The sequence below is a fragment of the Blennius ocellaris genome (genome assembly GCF_963422515.1).
Source record: "Blennius ocellaris genome assembly, chromosome: 24".
In the NCBI taxonomy this organism is placed as follows: domain Eukaryota; kingdom Metazoa; phylum Chordata; class Actinopteri; order Blenniiformes; family Blenniidae; genus Blennius; species Blennius ocellaris.
In genome coordinates, this window is record NC_137673.1 from 1,562,360 (window position 1) to 1,586,176 (window position 23,817).

The 23,817-nt window shown below is 46.0% G+C and overlaps 3 protein-coding genes across 11 annotated transcripts in view; 2 read left to right on the forward strand and 1 right to left on the reverse strand.

Moving 5' to 3' along the window:
• The window catches only part of LOC308147554 (FERM, ARHGEF and pleckstrin domain-containing protein 1-like), a 44,402-nt gene extending 33,528 nt beyond the window's left edge, over nt 1-10,874 (forward strand). For 3 of the 4 annotated variants that reach the window (XM_080519768.1, XM_080519771.1, XM_080519769.1), the window contains exons 14-27: nt 3,953-4,122; nt 4,700-4,789; nt 6,109-6,242; nt 6,396-6,477; nt 6,968-7,205; nt 7,291-7,421; nt 8,259-8,327; nt 8,419-8,508; nt 8,581-8,663; nt 9,368-9,471; nt 9,594-9,754; nt 9,887-9,994; nt 10,075-10,226; nt 10,348-10,874. In XM_080519768.1, coding sequence (XP_080375894.1) covers nt 3,953-4,122; nt 4,700-4,789; nt 6,109-6,242; nt 6,396-6,477; nt 6,968-7,205; nt 7,291-7,421; nt 8,259-8,327; nt 8,419-8,508; nt 8,581-8,663; nt 9,368-9,471; nt 9,594-9,754; nt 9,887-9,994; nt 10,075-10,226; nt 10,348-10,423 — 1,688 coding nt within the window. In that variant the 3' untranslated portion in view covers nt 10,424-10,874. The remainder of the gene's footprint in view (nt 1-3,952; nt 4,123-4,699; nt 4,790-6,108; nt 6,243-6,395; nt 6,478-6,967; nt 7,206-7,290; nt 7,422-8,258; nt 8,328-8,418; nt 8,509-8,580; nt 8,664-9,367; nt 9,472-9,593; nt 9,755-9,886; nt 9,995-10,074; nt 10,227-10,347) is intronic. The other variant, XM_080519770.1, reaches the window with a different exon arrangement.
• A 73-nt stretch (nt 10,875-10,947) lies between these two features.
• LOC308147560 (gamma-glutamylaminecyclotransferase-like) lies at nt 10,948-14,224 on the reverse strand. Of its 2 annotated transcripts, none has more exons than XM_080519780.1 (2): nt 14,086-14,224; nt 10,948-12,155 (listed from the first exon to the last, which is right to left on the reverse strand). In XM_080519780.1, exons 1-2 carry the CDS (start codon nt 14,111-14,113, stop codon nt 11,683-11,685), a joined length of 501 nt encoding a protein of 166 aa, XP_080375906.1. In that variant the 5' UTR covers nt 14,114-14,224; the 3' UTR covers nt 10,948-11,682. The 2 variants fall into 2 exon arrangements, with proteins under 2 accessions (XP_080375906.1, XP_080375907.1); XM_080519781.1 differs by lacking the exon at nt 14,086-14,224 and adding an exon at nt 12,798-12,813.
• On the forward strand, nt 13,935-22,494 carry arl13b (ADP-ribosylation factor-like 13b). 5 transcript variants are annotated; one of them, XR_013937160.1, is made up of 11 exons: nt 13,935-14,327; nt 15,790-15,860; nt 15,953-16,202; nt 16,986-17,091; nt 17,186-17,388; nt 17,518-17,632; nt 18,693-18,804; nt 18,917-19,057; nt 19,162-19,230; nt 20,827-21,700; nt 21,964-22,494. XR_013937160.1 is itself a non-coding variant. In XM_080519776.1 (10 exons), the coding sequence occupies exons 1-10, from the start codon at nt 14,269-14,271 to the stop codon at nt 20,901-20,903; spliced, it is 1,203 nt and encodes a 400-aa protein (XP_080375902.1). In that variant the 5' UTR covers nt 13,935-14,268; the 3' UTR covers nt 20,904-22,494. The 5 variants fall into 5 exon arrangements, 3 of the variants coding, with proteins under 3 accessions (XP_080375902.1, XP_080375903.1, XP_080375901.1); XR_013937161.1 differs by having other exon boundaries at nt 20,827-21,089; nt 22,337-22,494; XM_080519776.1 differs by having other exon boundaries at nt 20,827-22,494.
• Nucleotides 22,495-23,817: the final 1,323 nt, after the last annotated feature.

A 23,817-nucleotide genomic window follows, 5' to 3' on the forward strand; every position in this document is an offset into this window, starting at 1 on the left:
CGGTCTGGGGATAGTTCCCTTTACCTGTACAGTGTGAGTTGGATGTCGTGAGTAGAGGATGAGTCGTACGTAGAGAAATGTGTTTTAAAGCTGGAGGAGGATTTTTTTTTTTTTTTTGGAGCACTTTTTCATACCGTCTGTCTGTCGTGGGCGACTTGCACTGTTTGTGGTTTTTCTAGTATCACTTTAGTTTTAGTGGAGGAGTATTAAATAGATGGCAGGGCGAGGAAGGGAGCTCACACACTTTTATAATCTGTATTTTTGATAACAACCGAAGCTGCATGTGTTCCGTCTTTTGTTTTGGTTTCTGGTGATAATCCAACACATTGCTGCTTTGCTTCGCTTCCGCACCCCCACAACCCGCTGCTGTGCATGAAATCAAAGGTAACCCCTTGTTATCTTTCACTTCCAAGGCTTCTCATCCACATCTCTGTCATTGTCTGGCCGCCTCCAATCAGAAACTCCCATTATTTGAGCAAAAAATGCTTTGAATTTGTGTCCAAATCCCCGCGACTTCAAGTGAAAACGCATTCTCGAGGCGCAGTTGGCATGCCAGGCCAGGGGGTGGCGCCGTAGTTTGAACAGAGACTTGAGTTGCGAGGTAAAAAATGGCCTTTTTCGGGTGTCTCCGAGCTCCCGTTGTCGTGGAAACGGACCTGCAAGATGCTCCGGAAGTTGTGCGTTTTCACTTGAAATCGTTGACCCGAGATCAGATTTTCTATACATTTGCTCACTTTTCGCACCCTGAATCTCTGTAAAAAAGTGTTTTTGTTTATTTTTTTTTTGTTTATTTTTTTTCAACGCATGTTTTCTGGGGGCAACCTGTTTTCCTCTGTATTCTGACGGCGCGTTGAAACACGGGTGAAACACGCCACTGCTTCTCCGAATGTTAGGAAACCGTTCGACGGGAGACTTTGTGCAAAATGCAAGTGCAAAAAAAAAAAAAACAAGAGAAATTTTAAGAAGTTGGGCAAGATGTGAAAGTCTGTGTGTTGTTGGGAAGTTGGCCGCACGTTGAGTTGTCGTGTTTTATTGGACTGAACAAGCAGAAACGGACTCTAGCGTCTATGTTTATGGATCTATAGATTTAATTGAAATAGATGTCGTTGTTTTGTGACACTTAAAGAAGCACAAGGACAATTTGGGATGAGTTCGATGAGAGGCCAGATATTAAAACCCACAATAAAGGGAAGACTATAATATTTCTTAGCAAATTTTCAACAGAAAAGTGGTAAATTATTTAAAAAATTGGGTCAAAATAATGCAAACTATAAAATATTCAGTTAAACTAAATTAGAATAATTAAAATACACTTTTTTGTAACATATTTTTACCATATTTAATATAATTTATCATTTAATTTATTCTATTTCTCAATTAATTTCCATTTCTTTTCCTTCAAGGGGATGCACCGATTTGAAAAATGTCGCTGACACCGATAATTGACGGCCGATAATCGGTATTTACCAATGTCGCTATATACCACAAATGAAATGGCATCGGCCACGATCATCTTTGGTCGATATTAAAAAATCGACAAAAGCTTGAATTTGAACAATCCGAACAAAACATGTTAATTATAAATTTGGCACCGCTTATATCGACTCACTTTTGTTTATCGGACGGATACTGATTTAAAAATACAACAGAAAGTCAAATTGACCAAATCGATATGATGGCCAGTATGTTGCATATTCCTAATTTCTTTTTGAGTTGATTTCTCATTACATACAATCCACATTATAACATATACATGCCATTTCCCCGATACCACGTTTTTAAACAACAAGTACTATCTTTTACCTGTTTGCCGATACTGGGTAGTCATTCGAGTACTATCTCTTTGCACTTGCCAGTGCAGAGTACCGATAAGTGCTAACCGTTAGCCACTTGCCGATACCGAGTACCGATACAAGTACTTACTAAATCCTATTCAGCCTGATTTGTACTCCACATATAAACGAAGCGTGACGGCTCTTTGTTTCTCGAAACATGTGACGTCATGTACTAATCTTCAGGCGGTATCGCGGAACATTTAACGAGTGCGCCGCGCAGCATCGGACCGGGCACCCGATACTGGTATCGGAGCCGATACTGACACCGATATCGGTGCATCCCTGACCAAAACGTTAAGGACTCATAAGGATTTTTGTAGTCTTCTTATATTTCGAGGATTAAAATGGACACGTTTTACACACTTTGAACAGTTTGCGGTGTTTTTTTCCCTGCTGCATGTTTCTTTAATTTCCTGCTGATGCATGTCGGGCTGCTGTGGCTGTTTTTCTGGGGGTTTTGTTTTTTTTTTCCTCTCACTGTTTTTAACCCGCTGTAATTCTGCACATGTTTTGATTTCATCACTTGGCTGGATTTTGTTTTTTTTTGCTTTCCTTTTGTATGTTCTGTCGTTTACCCTTCATCTCTTCCTAACACTGTAACCGATTTTGTGCACTAGTGTCAATAAAAAGACAAATCTGGATGTGCGAAGAAAAGGGACTGGAGTTTTCTGCCCTGTGACCTCCTTACTGCCCCCTTGTGTTCTGTGTAGTTCTGTGAAGTCGCGGTAGTTTGTAGAGGGTTTTTTTTTTCCTTGTTGTTTTTGTGTGTGTGCTGGTGAGTTTTTTCGTAGCGCCCGCTCACAGGTCTGGTTTGATCCAGTTTGGTGTTTTGCGGCGGATTCTGTGGAAACTTGGGCAAGTATCCAGTCACAACGTTGACGTCACCGTGTAGATGTGTAGAAACTCTAGTCGACCCCCGAGAATCATCTCATCTTCCCCAAAAGACTCGTTTAACCCTTTAATTGACTTTGTCCGGAAAGCAGATGCATCTATTTATCAAAACTTTAGATTTTAGTGTTGGGCAACAAGTGGATCTCTTTAAAAAAAAAAAATAACCAAGTGACTGCATTGGAAATGATGCAATGTTGTTTTACCTAAGTAGGTAATACAAATTAAATATTAAATAAATATTTAGAAAATTGATGGAAATATTTTTTTAATAAAATGTTTAAATACAAATGAAATTATCCATTGAGGAAATAAATTAAGAAAATAAAAAATTAATAAGAATAAATAGTAATATAAAAAATTACAATTAAATAATTAATAATAAATAGTAAGAATAAAATTCTTGAATATAAAAATCAATCTTAATTTTTTAAAATATTTAAGCATTATTATTCTTACTATTTATTATTAATTATTTAATTTTTATTTGATTAAGAATGCAAAATGATTTCCAAAAAGTGATTGCAACATAATCTTAAATTCATCACCATATGGTTCCCCAAAAACTTTAATGTGCAAATACACTTTTGTAGTTTATTCATAAAACATCACACTTAGAACACAATTCGTCAGGTTATTTCCCAGAACCTTTAGTCAGATGACAGATACATGAACAGGCTAGTTGGTTTTCTCACTTATTAGAACTTTAGGCTTGAATGTACAAATATTTGACTTTTATTTTTTCATGTAAATGCAATGAAAGCATTGGAAATATTGCAATACGATGCTAAAGATCCAAATAAATGGATGAGTATTTTAATATTATTAAGTTAACTCTAATGATAATTTCATTCTGATCTGTAGGTTAAATACAAACAAATCAGGGAAATTTGTCTTCATTTGACTATAAATGGTTTCCAAATCTAGTTAAAGGGTTAAACGTCTTTTAAATAAACTTACCTGCATAATTCATAACGTCTCACTAACAAATGATTCATTAAGTCGCTGTATTTTCTTCTAGCTGTTCTAGAGAATAGATTAGATGTAGTGTTGTGTAGAGGAATGGGACTGTGGTGTTAAAGCTGCACATTTTATTGTTGGAGTTTAAGCTGGGATTTGTTCCCATATTGGTCTTGTGGCGGCGACGATGTAGATTAAAATAATCCCTGTCGGAGTGGAATCCTAAAGGATGAATGAAGAGTTTCCCCTTCTTTCCCGGCGTCCCTCAGGAAGTCCGGGCTCGGAGGACTCGCCGATGGACAGCCCCCACGTCGTGGCGAACGGCCAGGATCCCGGCGGCCAGAGTCCCGAGAGGCAGCCGCTCTCCCCGCTCACCAGCCCGCTGCTGACCGAGGCCGGCTACGTCCGCAACGAGGACGAGGAGGAGGCCCGCAGGAAGGTGGGGTGTCGCCGGGAAAAAGCGAGGACGTGCCACCGTCGCTCCGACGGTTGGTCTGACCGACCGTCGGTCGGTCCGATGGTTGGTCTGACGGTTGGTCGGTCCGATGGTCGGTCGGACCAACCGTCGGAGCGACGGCGGCACGTCCTCGCTTTTTGCCTCTCGGCTGCCTCTCGGGAGTCCGACCGACCATCGGACCGACCAACCGTCAGACCAACCATCGGACCGACCGGTCCGATGGTTGGTCTGATGGTTGGTCTGACGGTTGGTCGGTCCGATGGTCGGTCCGATGGTCGGTCTGACGGTCTGTCCGATGGCCTGTTTGATGGTCGGTCTGACGGTTGGTCGGTCCGGTGGTCTGTCCGATGGTTGGTCCGACGGTCGGTCGGTCCGATGGTCGGTCTGATGGTTGGTCGGTCCGGTGGTCTGTCCGATGGTCTGTCCGATGGTTGGTCTGACGGTTGGTCGGTCCGATGGTCGGTCTGACGGTTGGTCGGTCCGATGGTCGGTCGGACGGTCGGTCGATCAGTCAGACGGTCCGTCCGTCCGTTTGTCTCATACTTCTGTTTGTGTCCAGAAGTTCCCAACAGACAAGGCGTACTTCATCGCGAAGGAGCTGCTCACGACTGAGAGGACCTTCCTCAAGGACCTGCAGGTCGTCACCCAGGTACGAAGTACGTCTTCGTCATCGGGGGGGGGTTTCATTGTTCTGGGGAAAACCCGGAATCCTCTTCCGGCGTCGTTACATGCAGGACTTTTTCCTCGGTGGGTATTTCTATATCTGATCTGAGTGAAATCCTCAACAAGCCATCTGGCACTCGGCGCAGGAGCAGAATCACAGTCCCTGAGGAGTTCCTGAAACGGCACCCGGTCTGGTTTAGAGCCTGATTATTGGCAGAGTGAAGCCAAGTTGTGCAGGAATCCAGCGTCTTTCCGTGAAATCCAACCACAAGTTGACTGGTAGTCTTGTGTTTTTATCACTAACTTTGGTGCTTCATATTTAATGTGGCATTAATATTACAGCATAGATCCTCCCACACACTGTTTTCTATCCTACGTGAAGTCGAAGCCTCGACTTCGAGAGAGTTTATGAGCATTTTTTTTTTGTCGGGCCAAGTGGAGTTTACTCTGTACACAGACTGTTCGCTCTGCACTCTTCTTTTTTTTTTAGTTTACAAGGGAAACGGTTAAACTCCACACAAGAGGAAGAAGCCACTCTGCATCTGGATCCCGAAGCGTGGGATAAAAGTGCAGCTTAATGTGGGTCAGACTGTGATTCAGCTTCACCGTCTGTTTTTTCTCTGTCTGGTGTCTAAAAATGTTGGGGGAAAAAAAATAAAAAAAATCATAAAAACACCTTTTTCGAGAAGAACCCATTAGAAACTATTGGTGTGAAGCTTTAGGTGACCTTTGACCTCGCCGTGCAGGGGGAAATCTGGCGGTTTTGCTCTTCCTCTCAACAAGTTTCCACACTCTTTGATGTGGGAAGAAACCCTCTTAAATTTTTTCCTAAACTGACACACCCATCCCCCGTTAAAATGTAGATTTCTACCCATAAAACCAGAGATTTCAACATGTATCTGTTGGTGTTTTCAATCGGCTACAGAATTTTAAAAGCCTTTGCTTTTTACTGCAAACTTCGAGAGTTGCGTCGCACCCCGTTTCCCTGGAGACGAAGTCGACGGATTTTCAAAAAGACTGCCCACTACGCCCGAGGTGTGTATGCGCAGTGGGAGCGCCCGTTGACTCAGGATGGAGCCTGGGCGTTTCCAGAACGTGTCCCTTTTGCCCATTCCCATGATTATGGAGTCTTTTTTCAAAAAGTTGCATTTTTTTTTTAGAGACTGCGTTCCGTTCGGGCACCGAAGTGGTACAAAAAGTTTGCATTCCCACTTAAACTGGTGTAAACTGGGTCATGACTAGACTCTTTGAATTGAATACTGAAGTTTATTTATTTAATTTATTTATTTTTAACCTTTCCTGCAGTCGTTCCAGAGCGCCGTGGCAAACGACGAGGCCTTTCCAGACTCGGTGAAGACCCTGATCACGGCCAACTACGACCCCGTCTTCAAGTTCCACCAGGGGTTCCTGAAAGAGACGGAGCAGCGCCTGGCTCAGTGGTCAGTAGGGTTTCTCACAAATGCCTCTTTTGTCTCCGTTCCCGCTGTGACGAGGCAAGAACCCTCAGGACGGGTGGATTTAGAGAAGGATGTCCTGACATCTAGTGGTGGATTCGTGGAGCTGCAAGGCAGATGATTCTCCTGTCTCCTCAGGGAGGGCCGCTCCAACGCTCACATTAAAGGAGACTATCAACGAATTGGAGACGTTTTACTGAAGAACATTCAGGGTTTGAGGGTAAATATTCCAGATAATTTCTTGAATTTGAGCCGTTTTCCTTATTCTTTTTTACATTCTGTGTTTTTTTTAGGGTTAACCCTAAACCTAACCCTAACCCAACCCAACACTAACCCAACCCTAACCCCAACACTAAACCTAACCCCAACCCAACACTAACCCTAAACCTAACAAAACCCAACACTAACCCAACCCTAACCCCAACCCTAACACAACCTAACCCCAACACTAACCCTATCCCCAACCCTAACCCAACCCAACCTAACCCCAACACTAACCCTAACCCAACCCAACACTAACCCAACCTTAACCCAACACTAACCCTAAACCTAACCCTATCCCCAACCCCAACCCAACCTATCCCCAACCCAACCCTAATCCAACCTAACCCCAACACTAACCCAACCTAACCCTAACCCCAACACAAACCGAACTCCAACCCTAACCCAACCTAACCCCAACCCTTTTCCTTTTGTCCCGCCCCTTGCAGCAGCTGACGGTCCACCTCCAGAAGCACTCGGAGTGCCTGGTGGAGCTGGAGCGGGCCTGTCGCTCCAGCCGGAAGGTGGAGGCTCTGTGCCGGGACCTGGAGCAGCAGAGGGTCTGCTACCTGCCCCTCAACATCTTCCTCCTCCGGCCGCTCCACCGCCTGCTGCACTACAAGCTCATCCTGGAGAGGCTGTGCAAACACTACCCGCCCACCCACGACGACTTCAGGGACTCCCGAGGTGCAGCGACACCCCGTGGCGTCTTTTTCGCCGTAACATTTTCCAGGTTGTATAACCTCTTTCTCTCTCGCGCCGCCTTCCCAAGCCGCCCTGGCTGACATCTCGGAGATGGCGCTGCAGCTTCAGGGCACCATGATGAAGATGGAGAACTTCCAGAAGCTTCTGGAGCTGAGGAAAGATCTGACCGCCATCGACAACCTCGTCTCTCCCGGGAGGGTTCGTCTCATTTTTACTTTGAGGAGTTTGTTATCGAGGCCATGTTCACACGGCGACGCCATCGGGAGAAAGATGCAAAAGTTTCCTAGTGTTTTGGGTGTCCGTTGACACGGCAACCTGGGTCGCTGAAAACGCAACTTTTTGAAAATGTCTTATAAAGTGGAACTCTGACACGGTCTCCTTGGCTACGGGTGGAAATTAGCCTGGAAAAGCTCGGGCTCTGTCTCCATGGAGATGACCGAAATTCTGCTCCCGCATCTTTGTCGAAAAACTGAAAATACAACTTTTTGAAAATGGTCCGACTCCATTGCTATAGAACTGGGGATTGCATAACTTTTCAGAAACTTGCCAACTATGTTTCCATGGAAATTGGGGAAAACACAACTTTTTGAAAACTCTCTGAAATGGAGGGGGGTCAACTTTTTTAAAATGCCGCAACTCCGTCTCTGTAGAAATGAATGTAAATGCAACTTATTGAAAATGTCCGACTCCATCTTCATGGAGACAGGGATAACGCTACTTTTTTGAAACACGTCAACTCTCGTCAACAGTACATATCCATAGAAATGGCAGAAAACGTAGCATTTTCAAAATCCTCCGCCTTCGCCGAAACGGAGGGGAAGCGGGTCTTTTTGGAAAAGCGAGTGCAAATGCAACTAGTTTTCGAGTTGACGTTGTTGATTGTTTATTGCGTATTTTTCCCTGCGGCGTGTGTGTCTGTGGCTTCATTCCAAAACCAACCGGTAGCGTCGCCGTGTGAACGTGAAAAGTTTTGTAAAACAAAAAAAAAACAAAAAACGCGAGCGCTCACCGCCACCGTTGTTTGGATGGTTGCAGGAGTTCATCCGGCTGGGCTGCCTCAGCAAGCTGTCGGGGAAAGGCCTCCAGCAGAGAATGTTCTTCCTGGTACGGATTCTGATGACGGAGAAACGACGAGAAACCGTCCAGTTTCCCCAAAACGTCCCTTCACTCTCTCTCTCCCTCGTTTGTCCTCCAGTTCAGCGACTCCTTGGTGTACACCAGTCGGGGGATGACGCCGGCCAACCAGTTTAAGGTTCACGGCCAGCTGCCGCTCTACGGCATGACGGTACAGGAAGCGCACGATGTTTTGAGACGGGGGGGGAGGAGGTCTGTGAGAAAACGTGTGTGTTTCTTCCAGATCAGAGAGAGCGAGGAGGAGTGGGGCGTCCCGCATTCGTTCACCCTGTTCGGGCAGCGCCAGTCGGTGGTGGTGGCGGCCAGGTGAAGGCCACGCACACACACACACACGCACACGCACACGCACACGCACACGCACGCACACACACACACGCAAATGTCGAAAACAAAGAAATTAGCTGCTGTGAGCCAAATTATTCATTATGATTCAAATTTGAAAGATTAATGGAGGTCGGCCTCATTAATAATAGATTTTTTTTCTTTTTTCCCCTTGTTGGACTTCGCCCGCTCGGCAAATTAACCCAGATTTCATTCAGGCATTCATTGGCTGATGACGGAGTTTCATGTGCTCATGAAATTGGGATCGTGTTGCATAACAACGAATCAAAAGGGCCGGAGCGCTTTTGGCCACAAAGACAGGAAACACAACATGTTTGTGTTTTATTTGTAGGAATTTTAAGGTGCCGTTTTGTTTACATGACAACGGTTGTTTCTACTGACACAAGTAACACGAGTTCTGTCATTTTGTAAAGAGAAGAAAAATTCAACTTTTTGAAAATGCTCCAACTCTGTCTCCATGGAAAAGGAGGAAAACGCAACTTTTTGAAAATGCTCCAACACAACTTTAGAAAATACTGTCTCCGTTGAACTGTAATAAAGGCAAATTTAAAAAAAAACACTCCGTAGAAACATGGGGAAAAGTCAACTTTTTGAAAATGCGATTTCTTTTTTTAAACAATCTGACTAAAGAAAACGCAACCCTATATTTCCGTCCGCTCTGCCTCTAGCTGCGCGGCGGAGATGGAGCGCTGGGTGGAGGACATCAAGATGGCGATCGACCTGGCCGAGCAGGGAAGCGGCTTGGGTGGCGACCTCCTCGCGGCCGACCACAGTACGTGTAGAAACCCTTTCATCTCTTTGATGTCACAATGATAGAAGTAGGAACTCGTCGAGCGTCTCGTCTTATCCGGACCGGACGTGACCGAAACCCTGTTTTGTGTCCATCCCCCCCAGAGCTGTCGGAGGACGGCGGCGCCGAGCAGGAGTCGGAGGAGGAGCTGTGCGGCTCGCGCTCGTCCCTGGAGCGCCAGGGTCACCGCGGCAACACCACCGTCCACGTCTGCTGGCACCGCAACACCAGTGTGTCCATGGTGGACTTTAGCGTGGCCGTGGAGGTAGTGCCCCTCCCCGTGTCCCCCGTTTGTCCTCTTGTCCACCTTCACTCTCGGAGGCAGCCTCCGCCTGAGCTTTACTGACACCTGCTGGAGGAGAGCGGTACTGTGAGACGACCTCTGTGTGTTTTGCAGAACCAGCTCTCGGGGAACCTGCTGAGGAAGTTTAAGAACAGCAACGGCTGGCAGAAGCTGTGGGTGGTTTTCACCAACTTCAGCCTCTTCTTCTACAAGTCGCACCAGGTGAGCGGCCATCTTTGCTCCGTTTTTTGGGGGGGTTTTTCTGTCGGAAAGTCGATCCTGACGGGAAAATGTGGCCGCAGGACGACTACCCGCTGGCGAGCCTCCCCCTGCTCGGCTACTCCGTCACCGTCCCGTCGGAGTCGGAGAACATCCACAAAGACTACGTCTTCAAGCTCCACTTCAAGTCCCACGTCTACTACTTCCGATCGGAGAGCGAGTACACGTTCGAGCGGTGCGTACTCCCCCACTCCCCCACATCCATTGTTGACTTTTTTTTTTTTCTACGGTAATCCCGGTTGTTGTTGTTTTTTTTTAAATTTATGACTTTGCGCTTTGTGTTTCTCGACTCGCAGGTGGATGGAGGTGATCCGCAGCGCCACGTGCTCGGCGAGCCGCTCGCTGCCCGCCAACCGGAAGGACGTTTACTGACGAGACAATCTGGAGATACAAATACCTCTGAATCGTTCACACGCACACACACACACACACACACACACACACACACACACACACACACACGTCCAGGATGTAATTCATAATACGAAACAGAATAAGTCACTTTCTATTCATTTTTCACTCAGTGTTTTCTACTTTGTCACTTCCCCCCCCCCCGGTCATGATAAGTTGAGATCAGTTTTTTAAAATCGCACCCCCCCCCTTTTTTTGTACAGTATTTTGATACACTGTGAACCTCCGGATCCCCAAAACACTTTAAATTGACTTTTCAAAAGCCAAGAGAGATTTCACACGTTTCATTCAGCCCGTTTTCAGTATTCCTTCTTCTTTTTTTTTTTTGGTTTGTTGCTATTTTAAATAAAGATGAGACAAACGCAGCGTTTGTATGAGATAAATGAAACGAAACGCGTGGCTTTGGTTTTTTTTACTCTTCATTTTATTGGGTTATATTTCTCAACCTCAGGTAGAAAATGTGGAAAAATACAATTTTCAGTTAATTTGACTCACTTAAACGGATATATCTTGTTTGGGAGTGTTGTTTTTCTTTACATTTTTATATCAAATGCAATCCGTTTTCTCCAAAAGGCAACTTTATCTGGTAAAATAGCACAGTAATAACATCTAAATGTCAACTTTCGGGTTTTTTGCAAAGCAATTCCCATAGAAAATGACTTAAATCTCAACATAGACAATTTTAATGGTGCCGAATACAGAGAAATGTCCCCCCCAAAAACTGTTGCATTATGGGTGTTTTTACACCCTGACAGCATGGCTTTCAGGCTAATTTGATGTCGAGATTTTTGTTTTTTTTGCCCACGTGCTTTTATTTTGACACATAATCCACATCAATTGGCCTCAAATCCATACTTTCACACTGGATACTTTCACAGTAAAATCCACAAAAACATTCTTCAAATGTGCATTTTTTTTTTTTTTTACCCCTGAGAATACGGATTCACGGCGAATGTCTCCGTCGAGTCCTACCAATAGTTTTCCCATTTGTGTCCACCGGTAAATTAATTTTAAACAGCCTGGCGTTGATGTGTAGAATAAAAGTTGTTTATGGGACGCCGTAAAGTTCCGCCGAGCCTGGAGTGTTACTTATTACCGATATTTTAACACGGGCGATAAAACGCCGGCGAGCAGCGTCCCTGGGGGACGGCGCACAATCTTCGGGTTTAAGACTTTTGATTTAAACGGCGCCCCCCTGAGGGATTCTACGACGCGGACGCTCAATCCCTCGCTTCCCGGACGCGGTACTCCAGCCCGTGGTCGCCGTACGCGTCGTACGACTCGTGGCTGGGCAGCGACGGCCAGCCGGGCTCGTACGTGGAGGTGCTGTACACGAAGGCCTCGGCGGCGGCGGCCGGCGCCTCGCCGCCGCCCAGCCACTCCTTCACCTCCAGCGCCACCGGGCGCCGCTGGTACATGGCGGGGACGCACTCGAAGTCGTCCAGGAACCTCAGCATGCGCTCGTCCACGCGGTAGATCTCGCCGTGGACCCGGCGGCCCCGGCCGGGGAGGTCGAGGAGGAAGGGGATGTTGTGCTCGCCGGCGATGACCAGCGGGAACTGCTGGGCGGTGAGCGCCGAGGCCAGGAGCTCCGCCTTCCCGTTGGCGGCGTCGAACATGCGGTAGTGGTTGGGCTGGCCCCTCTTCAGGGTGCCGTACACGAAGAGGAAAGTCATGGCGGGTCGAAGAGATGCTGGGGGGGGAGAGGCGGGGAGAGCAGAGACGAGGACGGGCCAGTCAGACACGTAGCGTGTTGGACTTTGGACCAAGACGAGTCCAAAAACACTTTAATGTCCCGAGACCAAACATTTAGAGATGGTAATCTGGCATCTTTAAGTCCTTTAAATGCAAAAAATGATTTATGTTTGATTGTCTTGCCTCTAAACATGAGCTTCATTTTACTGATCTTTTTTGTCAAATGTATAAAAAAAAAAATCATAAAATGCTTAACTCGTGATCATTTTAATAGTTAACTCAGACATACATTAACTGCAGTTTATCACATATGTCCAAAGTACACATTTCATGTAACTGAGATATTTAGATGACCAGAAAATAATCTTTCTCTATCTATATTTCTATTTAGTTGCTGTGAACCACATTGGGTTAATCCCATGTTTTCAATTGAAATCGTTCCGGAATGGTCAATTGCGTCACTTTCCTGCAGAATGAATAATCCGACACGCTTTTGAAATCCGTCTCAATCGTAAAAGAATCGACTCTGAACAGTAAATGTACATTAAACGCTGTAAATGCGAGGAGTTTGTAAAAGTTATCCGAACCAGAAACGTAAGAAAAGTTAGAAAGGAGGTAAACGAAGCCGGCGCGCTCTCACCTGATAGCTGCATTCGTGTTACTGAAGCCAACATGTGACGTAACCACTGACGCATGCGCAGTGACACACAGTTGCAGTCCTTTGCTCCAACTAGCAGATGGCGTCAAAGCGGCAGAAAATGTATACAATATGTAATTTAACATATTTTGAAGATTCATTTGGACCAATTCTCCCTTTATATTTGGTTGTAGCTGTTATTTATTTGATTTTAATTGTAGTGGTTGTAATATTGGTGCATCAGAGAGGTTTTTTGGGGTTTTTCTACCAATCCGTTTGATCTTATCTTGTCTTTTTGTCTTTAACTATCTTCTCTTTGATTTGATTTATGATCCTATCTTCTCTTATCTTGGAATTTCTTGTCTTCTCTGGTTTGTCTTGTCTTTTCCCATCTCTTCTTATCTTATTTTGCTTGTCTTATCTTTCCTTATCTTGTCTTTATCTTTAATTTCGTCATCTTGTCTTGTCTTGTCTCAACTTATCTTGTATTCTCGTCCTATCTAATCTCGTCTGATGTGACCATTTCTTGTGTCATTTTGTGTTTTCTAATCTTATCTTATCTTTGTTTGTCTTGTCTTTCCTCGTCCTGTCTTGTAGTTTATTTCTTGTATTTTCTTAGAACTTCTTTTCTTGTGTAATCATTGGCTCAGCTAGGAATTCAATTCAAATGTATTTATATAGTGCCAAATTCAAAAAATAATTAATCAGTTCAGAAACTCAGCAAATGCACTTGAGAAAAGAAAAAAAAACAATCGCATGAGAAGATGGTAAATAATTCAAACCATTTTCAGCAATTTGTCATCGATAATTGACTCTTGGCTTCTTTTAGCTTAAAAAAAAAATGCAATTCCAGATATCCATACTGTTTTAGCCGTTTAACTTTCTTTACCCGTTTCTAGACCATTATATACAAATCAGTGTGGACTATTAAATTCTTATAAAAAACAACAACCATGATTTGAGCGAGTCTTCTGTTTACATTACAGTGCACTTCCTCTACTTCGCCTTTGGGTGTCGCTCCTCCTCTATGCTTCCTTTTATGCAAGCACGTCTGATGACGTCAACACGTCCGATGACGCAAGCACGTCGCAGCCTAGCAGCGGAGAAGACGGCGTAAACAAAAGCAGGCAGCTAACGACGGCTAACTAAGCGAAGCTAAGTGTCTGTTTGTCAGTGTTTGGCAGAAATGCGCTGAAAGGACAACATTTTAAATGGCGAGTAAAAGTGTCGTTCATAGTTAAACGGCCTCACTCGAGTCGCGAAACCGAAAAGACTCGAGTTGACGGCGTACCGTTATTCATTAGCTTCGTTAGCTTCATTAGCTCCGTTAGCTCCAAGCGACCCCCGTCTATCTTCACGTTTCACCGATGAACCTCGGAGATCTATTGTCGAGCCGCGGGCTGCTGTGATGAGTCGGCTCGCCATGGTGGAGGACCGAGCTGCCCGGCTGTAGCCTCCCGGGACTCGGATTGAGATGTTCAGCCTGATGGCGAACTGCTGCAACTGGATGAAGCGCTGGCGAGAGCCCGCAAGGTGGGATTAAAACTCGGGAATTCATCATTTATCCCTCGTCAAACTACACGAAATGTACACAAACACTGGCAGGACACCGATCTAATAGTGCCGGAGAAGACCTGCTTTTTCGGTTGTTCCGATTTTTGCATCCCCCAATAAAAGGGAATTTCAAGGGATTATCCCTGCATGTTTATGAAATACAGTAATCCATTAATTAAGTTTCTTAAATGCTATTTTTTGTAATTTTACGCAAATCTAATTCAGGTTTCTATTGTGTCGTGACAAAAAGACATTATTTTATTATTTATTCCAGTATTTAATCTGCAATCCAAGAAGATAATCCAGAAATCTGAGTGTGTCTCTTCCTTTTCTTGGCTGTTATCATTTTTAGTTGAATTATTATTTGTCTACCTTAACTCCTCCTGCATCTTTCGGAGCACCGAATCGGTTGCTGTGACTTTTGTTAATGATTTGGATTGCAGTTTCTAAAAAAAAATATATTTTTTTTAAATAGCTGAAAATGTCCTGTACAAAGTAGATGGGAGAGGAGATGACTAGAGATCAGCGTCTGTTGCCATGGAGACGCCGAAACCAAAGGAGAGGCTGACACACAACAATTTAATCTGGATTTGTCGAGATTTAACCACATTCAATGAAGGCTTCTTCTCTTTAATTGCAAAAAAAAAAAAGGAAATTATGCAAGATTAAAAAATAAATAAATTAGGTGTTGGATTTCTAATCCAGGAAAATCATCCAGACATTCCAGTGTGTTTTCATTACCTCGGCAATTTTAACGTGGAAGACGGTGCTCCCCTCACGTGGAGTGTGTGATCCTCTGGATTTAGTGAGAAATCCTCCTCTAATCCCGGGCCGGGTCAGTTCAGTGGGTCGCCTCGCCGTGTTTGTTGGCGGCGGCGTTGTGGTGGCGGAGGCGGAGGTGGAGGGTGAGCCGACGCCATGTCGCTGGGGTTTCTGGGGGAATCCCACCGGGAGCCCGTCCCGGTGAACGCCAGCTGGCTTCAGAGGACGGTTCGATGGATCGTGCGCTTGATGTCGTTTCGGCGCAAGTGCCAAAGTTAAGTATTAGGGAGGAGACGGAGACGGAGACGGAGACGGGCGGCGTGTAACGCTGGAGGTGTAGCGAGGTCTCCGGATCTACTTTTTACATCGACCAACTGTGCTAATTACAAAAGTTATTTTAGTTTGTGTGATTTATAAGCAGTGTTAAGTTACAAGTTGCCTTTTTCCAAAGCATTTCCAAAAAGTCCCCCGTTTCCACGCAGACCAAGCATCCTCGAAAAGTTCCGCATTCTCAAAACAGCTCCAACGTGACCCGAGCTGACTCACTGCCGCGCGCTGGTGTCGCTCGTTCAGATTAATAATCAGATTAGATTATGTGCATCACGAGAGGCCAAAGCCTCCCGTTGAACACGGCATTTGGAGATTCATGTTTTGTTTTTTTAAATCTCTTTTCTTCCAGGAAAGTGACTCTTCTGATGGTGGGACTGGATAACGCCGGCAAGACGGCCACGGTGCGGGGGATCCAGGGAGGTCAGGACTCCCTCCTGGTTTCAGCCATTTTTTTCGGTGTTCTTTGCAGTTTTCGTAAAGTGGTCTTGTGTTTTTTTTTTTCTTAATTTCAGAGAATCCACAGGACGTGGCTCCCACGGTGGGTTTTTCCAAAGTGGACCTGAAGCAGGGGAAGTTCGAGGTGACCATCTTCGACCTGGGCGGCGGCAAGCGGATCCGGGGCATCTGGAAGAACTACTACTCGGAGTCGTACGGCGTGGTGTTCGTGGTGGACTCCAGCGACGTGCAGCGCATCCAGGAGACGCGGGAGGCCATGGCGGAGGTCCTGCAGCACCCGCGCATCGCCGGCAAGCCCGTGCTGGTGTGAGTTGTTGCCCCCGGCAAAGTCCAGTTTTCCTCGTTTCCATGGAGACGGAGGCGGAGCGTTTTCAGGAAGTTGCGTTTTACACCGAGGCGGAGCGTTTCCGAAAAGTTGCGTTTTCGAAAAGTTGCATTTTCTCTCTCAGAGTCAGAGTGTTTTCAAAAAAAGTTGCCGTTTCCTTGCGTTTGCAAAGAGACGGAGGTGTAGTATTTTCAAAAAGTAAAAATTTTTCTCCCGTTTCCATGGAGACACAGTCGGAACATTTTTGAAAACGTCGGAGCGTTTTCGAAAAGTAGCATTCTTTTTCTTGTTTCCATGTAGAGGCAAAGTTTCCGAAAAGCTGTGTTTCCCACAGAGATGGAGGTTGAGTGTTTTCAAAAAGTGAATTTTTTTTCTCCCGTTTCCATGGAGACACAGTGTGACCATTTTGAAAACGGTTTTTCGTCTGTTTTCATGAAGACCGAGTCGGAGCGTTTTCGAAAAGTTTGCTTTATCCCCGTTTTCACGGAGACGGTGTCGGAAAGTTTCCGAAACGCCTCGTTTTCTGGAGACGGGAGTTCGGGCATTTTCAAAAAGTTGCATTTTCTCCTGTTTCTACGAAGAATTTTCAAAAAGTCGCTTTTTCCGAGGTTTCCACGGAGACGGGAGTCGGCGCATCTTCCAAAAGTTGCATTTCTCCCCCGTTTTTCATGGAAACAGACGTGGAGCCTTTTTTTTCCCCAAAAAGTTGCACGTGCCCGATTTTGGACTCTCGGTAACCAACCTCTCGCCCTCCGTCCCCTCAGGCTCGCCAACAAGCAGGACCAAGAGGGGGCGCTGGCCGAGGCGGACATCATCGAGAACCTGTCGCTGGAGAAGCTCGTCAACGAGAACAAGTGTCTGTGTCAGATCGTGAGTGTCGCCGCCGGCGATGGCGAGGGCGATGGCGCCCGGCGTGGCGGCGGCGCTCGCTCAAACGTGTCTCCACCTGCCCTCCCCCCCACAGGAGCCGTGCTCGGCGGTGCTGGGCTACGGGAAGAAGGTGGACAAGTCCATCAAGAAGGGCCTGAACTGGCTGCTAGGCAACATCGCCAAAGACTACGAGGCCATCACTGAGCGCGTGCAGAAGGACACGGCGGAGCAGCGGGCGCTGGAGGAGCAGGACAAGAGGGAGAGGGCGGAGCGAGTCCGGAGGATACGGGAGGAGAGGTGGGTGGTGACTCGTCCCCACACACCCGAGTCCCGCGCCTCGTCCCCGATCGTGCAATCGTTGCGTTTGGATCGCGTCGGATCCGTGGCGCCGTTACGCCGAAAGGCTAACGTGTCGTTCGCCCACAGAGAGCGAGAGGAGAGAGAGGAGGCCGAGCGGGAGGGAAGGAACATCCCGGAGGAGGAGCCCGACGAGGAGAACATCCAGAGCCCCTTCCAGCCAATCGGGGACGTGATCTCTGAGGTGAGAGTGTTTTCAAAAAGTTGCGTTTTCACTCGTTTACACGGAGACGGAGCGTTTTCCCATTTCCATGGAAATGGAGTCTGAGTGTTTACAAAAAGTCTCGCTGCCACTTTTTTACCTGGAGACAATGCGTTTCACCGACAGTTGTGTTTTCAAAAAGAGGCGTTTTCAACCCTTTTACACGGCAATGGAAAAGTTGAGTTTTCTCCTGTTTCCACAAAAATGGTTTCAGAGTGTTCTGAAAAAGTTTTGTTTTCCCCCGTCTCCACACAGACCTTTTCCAAAAGTTGCATTTTCACCTGTTTATACGGCAATGGAGAATTTTCAGAAAGTTGAGTTTCACCCCATTTCCATGGAGATGGGAATGATGCGTTTCACCGACAGTTGTGTTTTCAAAAAGAGGCGTTTTCACCCTTTTACACGGCAATGGAAAAGTTGAGTTTTCAAAAAGTTGAGGTTTCTCCTATTTTCACAAAAATGGTTTGAGAGCGTTCTCAAAAAGTTTTGTTTTCCCCCGTCTCCACACAGACATTTTCTAAAATGCATTTTTGCATTTTTTTTATATGTCAATGGAGAATTTTCAGAAAGTTGAGTTTCCATGGAGATGGAAACAATGCGTTTCACCTACAGTTGTTTTCAAAAAGTTACTTTTTTTTTTTTTTCCACGGAGAGGACTGTTGTTGAAAGGTGGCGTTTTCCCACGTTTCCGTGGAGACTGAGTTAGATCGTTTTCAAAAAGGTGCGTTTTCACCATTTTCAACGGCAACGGAGCATTTTCAAAAAGTTAAGTTTTTTTTCCAGTTTCCACGGAAATTATTTGTGAGCATCCACTGTTTGCATGGAAGCGGAGTAATTTTTCCAAAAGTAGTGTTTTGGCCCGTTTCCATGGAGACGGAGTCAGAGCGTCATGCCACTCGGGAGGCCGCCATTGTTGTTACTCTTTGTCTACTGAGCATGTGCAGAAGAACTATTTACTGTGTAGCGTTTTGAGCCCCCAACACCTTGAACCTCGAACCTGAAATCGCCGCCACGTAAACCCTGCGTTCTCGTCCTTTCCCAGAATGAAGACAAGGAGAAGGAGAGGATGAGACACCGGCCGCCTCAGGAGGACGGCGAGGACGAGGAGGAGGAGGACGAGGAGGCGGCGGCGGAAGACGGCAGGCAAACCTCAGGTGAGTCCGATGGAGACGCTGGACGTTCCGCCAAAAGTCGTTTTGTCCCGATCGGATGTTGGAGAAAATGTTCTGACGCTCGTCCGATGTGGTTTTTAAAATGTCCCCGCAGCCGCAGTCGCCGCCGCTGCCGCCGCCGGCGAGCAAGGCAGGAAGAAGACGAGCAAGCTGCACCTGAAGAGGAAGCACCGGGTGGATCCTCTCCGGGTGGAGGACGGCCCGGCCGAGAGTCGCACTCCTCCACCGCCCCCAGGTCAGTTTCACCGCCGAACATGGCGGCGGCGCTCCAGTCCAAACAATGGCGGCGGCCCGCGCCGTCTTTCTCACCGTTGTGTGTGTGTGTGTGTGTTTTTTTAGTGGGATGGGCCACACCCAAAGTGTCCCGGCTGCCAAAGCTGGAGCCTCTGGGCGACTCCAGACACTCCGGTAAATCTGCCCCCCGTGGGGGGCGAAAGTCTCGCTGTCCTTTCGCTAACCGCCGTCATGACATCAAACCTTCGCCGTCAGTCTGACTTGTGCTCTTCATGGCGTGAATGTCACTAACACCCGGGAGCTCTGTGTCCTAACAGCCTGGAAAGTTGAGCAAAATTCCGACAAATTAATTGCTTTTTTTTCCCCCCACAAAGATGGAGAGTTTTGGATAAAGTTGCATTTCTGCTCTGTTTCCATGGAGACAAATTATTTTCATAAAGAAGCTTTTTTGTCCCGTTGCCACATAGATAGAGTCAAGCGATTTTCAAAAAGTTGCGTTTTTCCTCAGAGATGGAGAGTTTTTTTTGCAAAAAGTTGCATTTTTCCAGTCCCCACGCAGATGGAGAGCTTTCGAAAAGTTGCGGGTTTCATTTCACCATTTCCATGGAGACTGAATGTTTTCAAAAAGTTGCTTTTTCTCCGTTTCCACGGAGATGGGGGAGTTTTGGAAAATGTTGCGTTTTTCCCATTTGAGATGGCCAGTTTTCGAAAACGTGTTCCCCCCTCCCGTTTCCATGCAGACGGAGAGTTTTCGTAAAGTTGCGATTTCAGTGACTCCGAACACCGTCGTCATGGAAACGGACACCCAAAATGATAGTTTTGGCCGGGGTCTTTTCCTTCGTGGTATGAAAGTCACTGACTGCGTTTGAAGGAGGCCCATCTGGATTAACTGATGATGATCACCAACGTTGAGCCGATTTTAAAAACTGTTCTTGTAGCGAAGCCTGAATGGCCGGCGTTACGCGGCGTTACGCGGCGTTACGCGGACGGTTTGTTTGTTCCACAGTGTCGCTGCTGCATCTCTGTGGAAACGCTGGAACTCTGCCTGAAGACGTGTGCCGACTGTTAATTAGTCTCTGACGCCACTCGCACTCTTTTTTTTTCCTCTCTCTCTCTCTCTCTCTCTCTCTCTGTCTCTCTCTCTCCCTCTCTCTCTGTCTCTCTCTCTCCCTTGCTCTCTCTCTCCCTCTCCCGCTCTCTCTCTCTCCCGCTCTCTCTCTCTCTGTCTCTCTCTCTCCCTCACTCTCTCCCTCTCTCTCTCCCTCTCTCCCTCGCTCTCTCTGTCTCCCTCTCCCTCTCTCTCTCCCTCACTCCCTCTCTCTCTCCCTCCCTCCTTCTCTCCCTCCCTCTCTCTCTCTCTCGCTCTCTCTCTCTCTCTCTTGCTCTCTCTCTCCCTCTCCCTCTCTCTCTCTCCATCTCTCTCTCTCTCCCTCGCTCTCTCTCTCACTCCCTCTCTCTCATCCCTCTCTCTCTCTCCCTCGCTCTCTCTCTCCCTCCCTTCCTCCCTCTCTCCGCCCCCCACATCTCTCCAGGCATGTGTTTGTGTGGAATCTCAAGCTGCAGACGTCTTAATCAACTCAAAGTCTGTGTCATCATTCACTCACTCTCTCTCTCCCCCCCTCCCTCGCCCCTCCCTCGCCCACCATACCTCGCCGCACGCTCTCACGCATTAACCGTCTCTCATTCCAGGCCGGACGCCGTCCACTAACCCAACCTTCTTCTCCCCCCCCCCCACCCCCCGTTCCCCCCTCCCCCCGTTCCCCCCCGCAGACTTTTACAAGAAGCCCCTCCCGCCGGTGGCCAACCGGCCGCGGCCGAACGGCGACGCTCACGACATCGTAGTTTAGGCGGCGGGTCGACTCGCCCGCCAATCACATTCTTTGCTTTGTGTCCCAAGCGGGCGGCGTGTGAGCGGAGGACAGAGGTGGACACAGAGCGGGTCGGGGGGGGGGGGGGGGGCGTGAAGCGGACTCGAAGCGTCCCCCCCCGCACCGGGGGAACCGACGGCGACGCTCTTTCTGTTACAAAGCGATGTAAATATAACCTGACTGAATCATGTGTTTGTAAACACGCCGCCATTAATCACAACAATGTCCATATTTCTATCATTTATTTTTGCACTCGTAGTGTAAATGACAAATAAGAGTCGGAGGTTTGAATTTATTTCCTGTTACAAGCGAGAAAACGGTTTGTTTGTTTTTTTTTTTTTAAATTGTGTAAAGAGCTTGAGGTCCTGTTTCCATGTTTCAAGTGAGAACGCATGTTCATGTTTGCACGGCAACGTTTTAGAAAGCGTTTACCGCTGCGGTTCCCCCGTTTCCATGGAGACATTTTCAAAAAGTTGCATCACCTCCTGTTTCCATGGAGACAGTCGGGAACATTTTCAACAAGTTGTGTCCACCCCCCGTTTCCATGGAGACAGTTTGAACATTTTCAAAAAGTTGCATTTTCTCTTATTTCCTCAGATGGAAACTTTCCAAAAAGTATTGTTTTTTTCAGGAAGACGGATGTGGAATATTTTCAAAAAGTTGCAATTTCCCTATTTCCATATAGACGGTCATAACATTTTCAAAAAGTTGCGTTTTCTATCGTTCCCTCTGAGACGCAAAGTTTCCCAAAAGTTGCATTATTCTTGAAGACGGAGGTGGAGTATTTCCAAAAAGTTGTATTTGCCCCCCCTTTTCCATAAAGACAGTTTGAACATTTTCAAAAAGTTGCATTTTCTCTCATTACTTTGGATGGAAAGTTTCCAAAAAGTATTGTCTTTTCAGGAAGACGGGGTGGAATATTTTCAAAACATTGCTATTACCCCATTTCCATATAGCCCATCGGAACATTTTCAAAAAGTTGTGTTTTCTCTCTGAGACGCAAAGTTTCCCAAAAGTTGCATTCTTCATGAAGACGGAGGTAGAATATTTTCAAAAAGGTGTATTTTCCCCTTGTTTCCATTTAAACAGTCGGCACATTTTTAAAAAGTTGTGATTTCCACGGAGTCGGAGTGTTTTCAAAAAGTAGCGTTTTCTCTCATTTCCTTGGATGGAAACTTTCCAAAAAGTTTAGTTTTTTTCAGGGAGGTGGAACATTTTCAAAAAGTTGCAATTCCCCCGTTTCCATGGAGACAGTGGGGAACATTTTCAAAAAGTTGCATTTTCAGACACTCATCGTCCAAACCGACCCCTGAAACACTACAAAGGTTGAGCGTTTTCACTTGAAAGCGTAGTTTGGTAAACAAGGCCTCGGCTTGTTGTGTTTACACTGTTGTTGTTGTTTGTCTGCGAAGCTCCAAACAGCAGGAAGCTTGGATCTGCTCGCTGCCCCAGTTCCAGCTTCTCCTCCTCAACTGGGCAGGAAACATCACTTTGAATCTCACTCTGTCTGTAATGAGCTCCACGTTTGGAAACATATTTTTTCTACCGAGTCTGAATTTTATAACCACAAATAAAGAGGTTTTAAGTACTCTGGACTGTTTGTGTCTGTGGGAGGAAGGAGTTTGTTTTGCAGGATTTTTGTTTTTTGTTTTTTTTGCAGGATATTTTTGGATATCGGTTGGTGCAACGAATTGCTGAGTTTATTCAGTTTATGTGTTTAGTGTCTTTCATTTCATTTGAAAAATCCTGATTTGAAATGTGCCCGTAACATTCACTTTTAAAACGTTTGTGCAAAAAATTATTTTCTCAGCTTACTTGAGGAATTTTTAATTATTATATTATATTATATTATATCCCTCCCCAAAATGTTACTTTACAAGACATCTTTGATTAGATGGATTCTCATCTAATATTTACATGATAAATGCTTTTTATAGCTTTAAAAAAAAAAAAACAATCCCAGTCCTGCTGGTTAGAATTGGAACGGCTAATAGTGACGAGTATAATCCGATATAGAATCACATCTGCATCATTGGAAAATAGTGGTAATTTATTGACAATTACTAAAAATCCCTTTGAAACACATTTGCACTTCTGAGCTTTACAGATTTTTGTTTCTTTTAAAAAAAAAACTGCAGTCAGGGGCTAGCACTGCTAGCCCTATCAAAAATGATTTTTTTTTATTTTATTTTTTTATAATTAAAAAGTGATTCTGGAATCAATTAGTGACTTTAGCAACTCTATCCAGAAGACGACTGGTTATATCTTGTGGAGTTCAAATTTCCTACGTCCTCCAAACGCATCACAGCTCATTTCCTCTACCTGGGGGAAGCTGGACGCTGCTATTGGCTTAAAATGTTGAGTGACAGTATCATCAGCCAATCAGATGTTGATATGTTATTGACGGACCGCCTTAGTGCCAAGCAAAGTGCCGAGCGCTTGTGGCCTTGACGTCGTCATTGAAATGAGCGTGACTGATTGGCCCATGGGCAGGTGCGTGATGACGCGTTGTTATTATCCGCTCCTCTGGAGTGACGATGGCGGCTAATTTAACAGCAAGATCGGACGATACGATGACGCCGGACCTGCTTCGGGGGCCTTTTTTAATAGTGAGTAGAAGAAGACCGCCCCCAGAAATGATGTGTCTTGATGTGTTGTGGTTGGCAAAGTGTGGATTCGGATTGTGTTTGTACTTGTAGGACATAATGTGCGGCCGCGAGACTGAAACACCACCACTGCTCCAAATCAAGCAAATGGTAAGAATTGTAATTAAAAAAAAATTAAAAAATCTTTTATTATATTTCACAAATTTCTTAAATGACAACCAAGACACAAACTGAAGATCTCATCACTAGCTAAATCGCATTAGCTTCAATTCCAAATTTGACACATC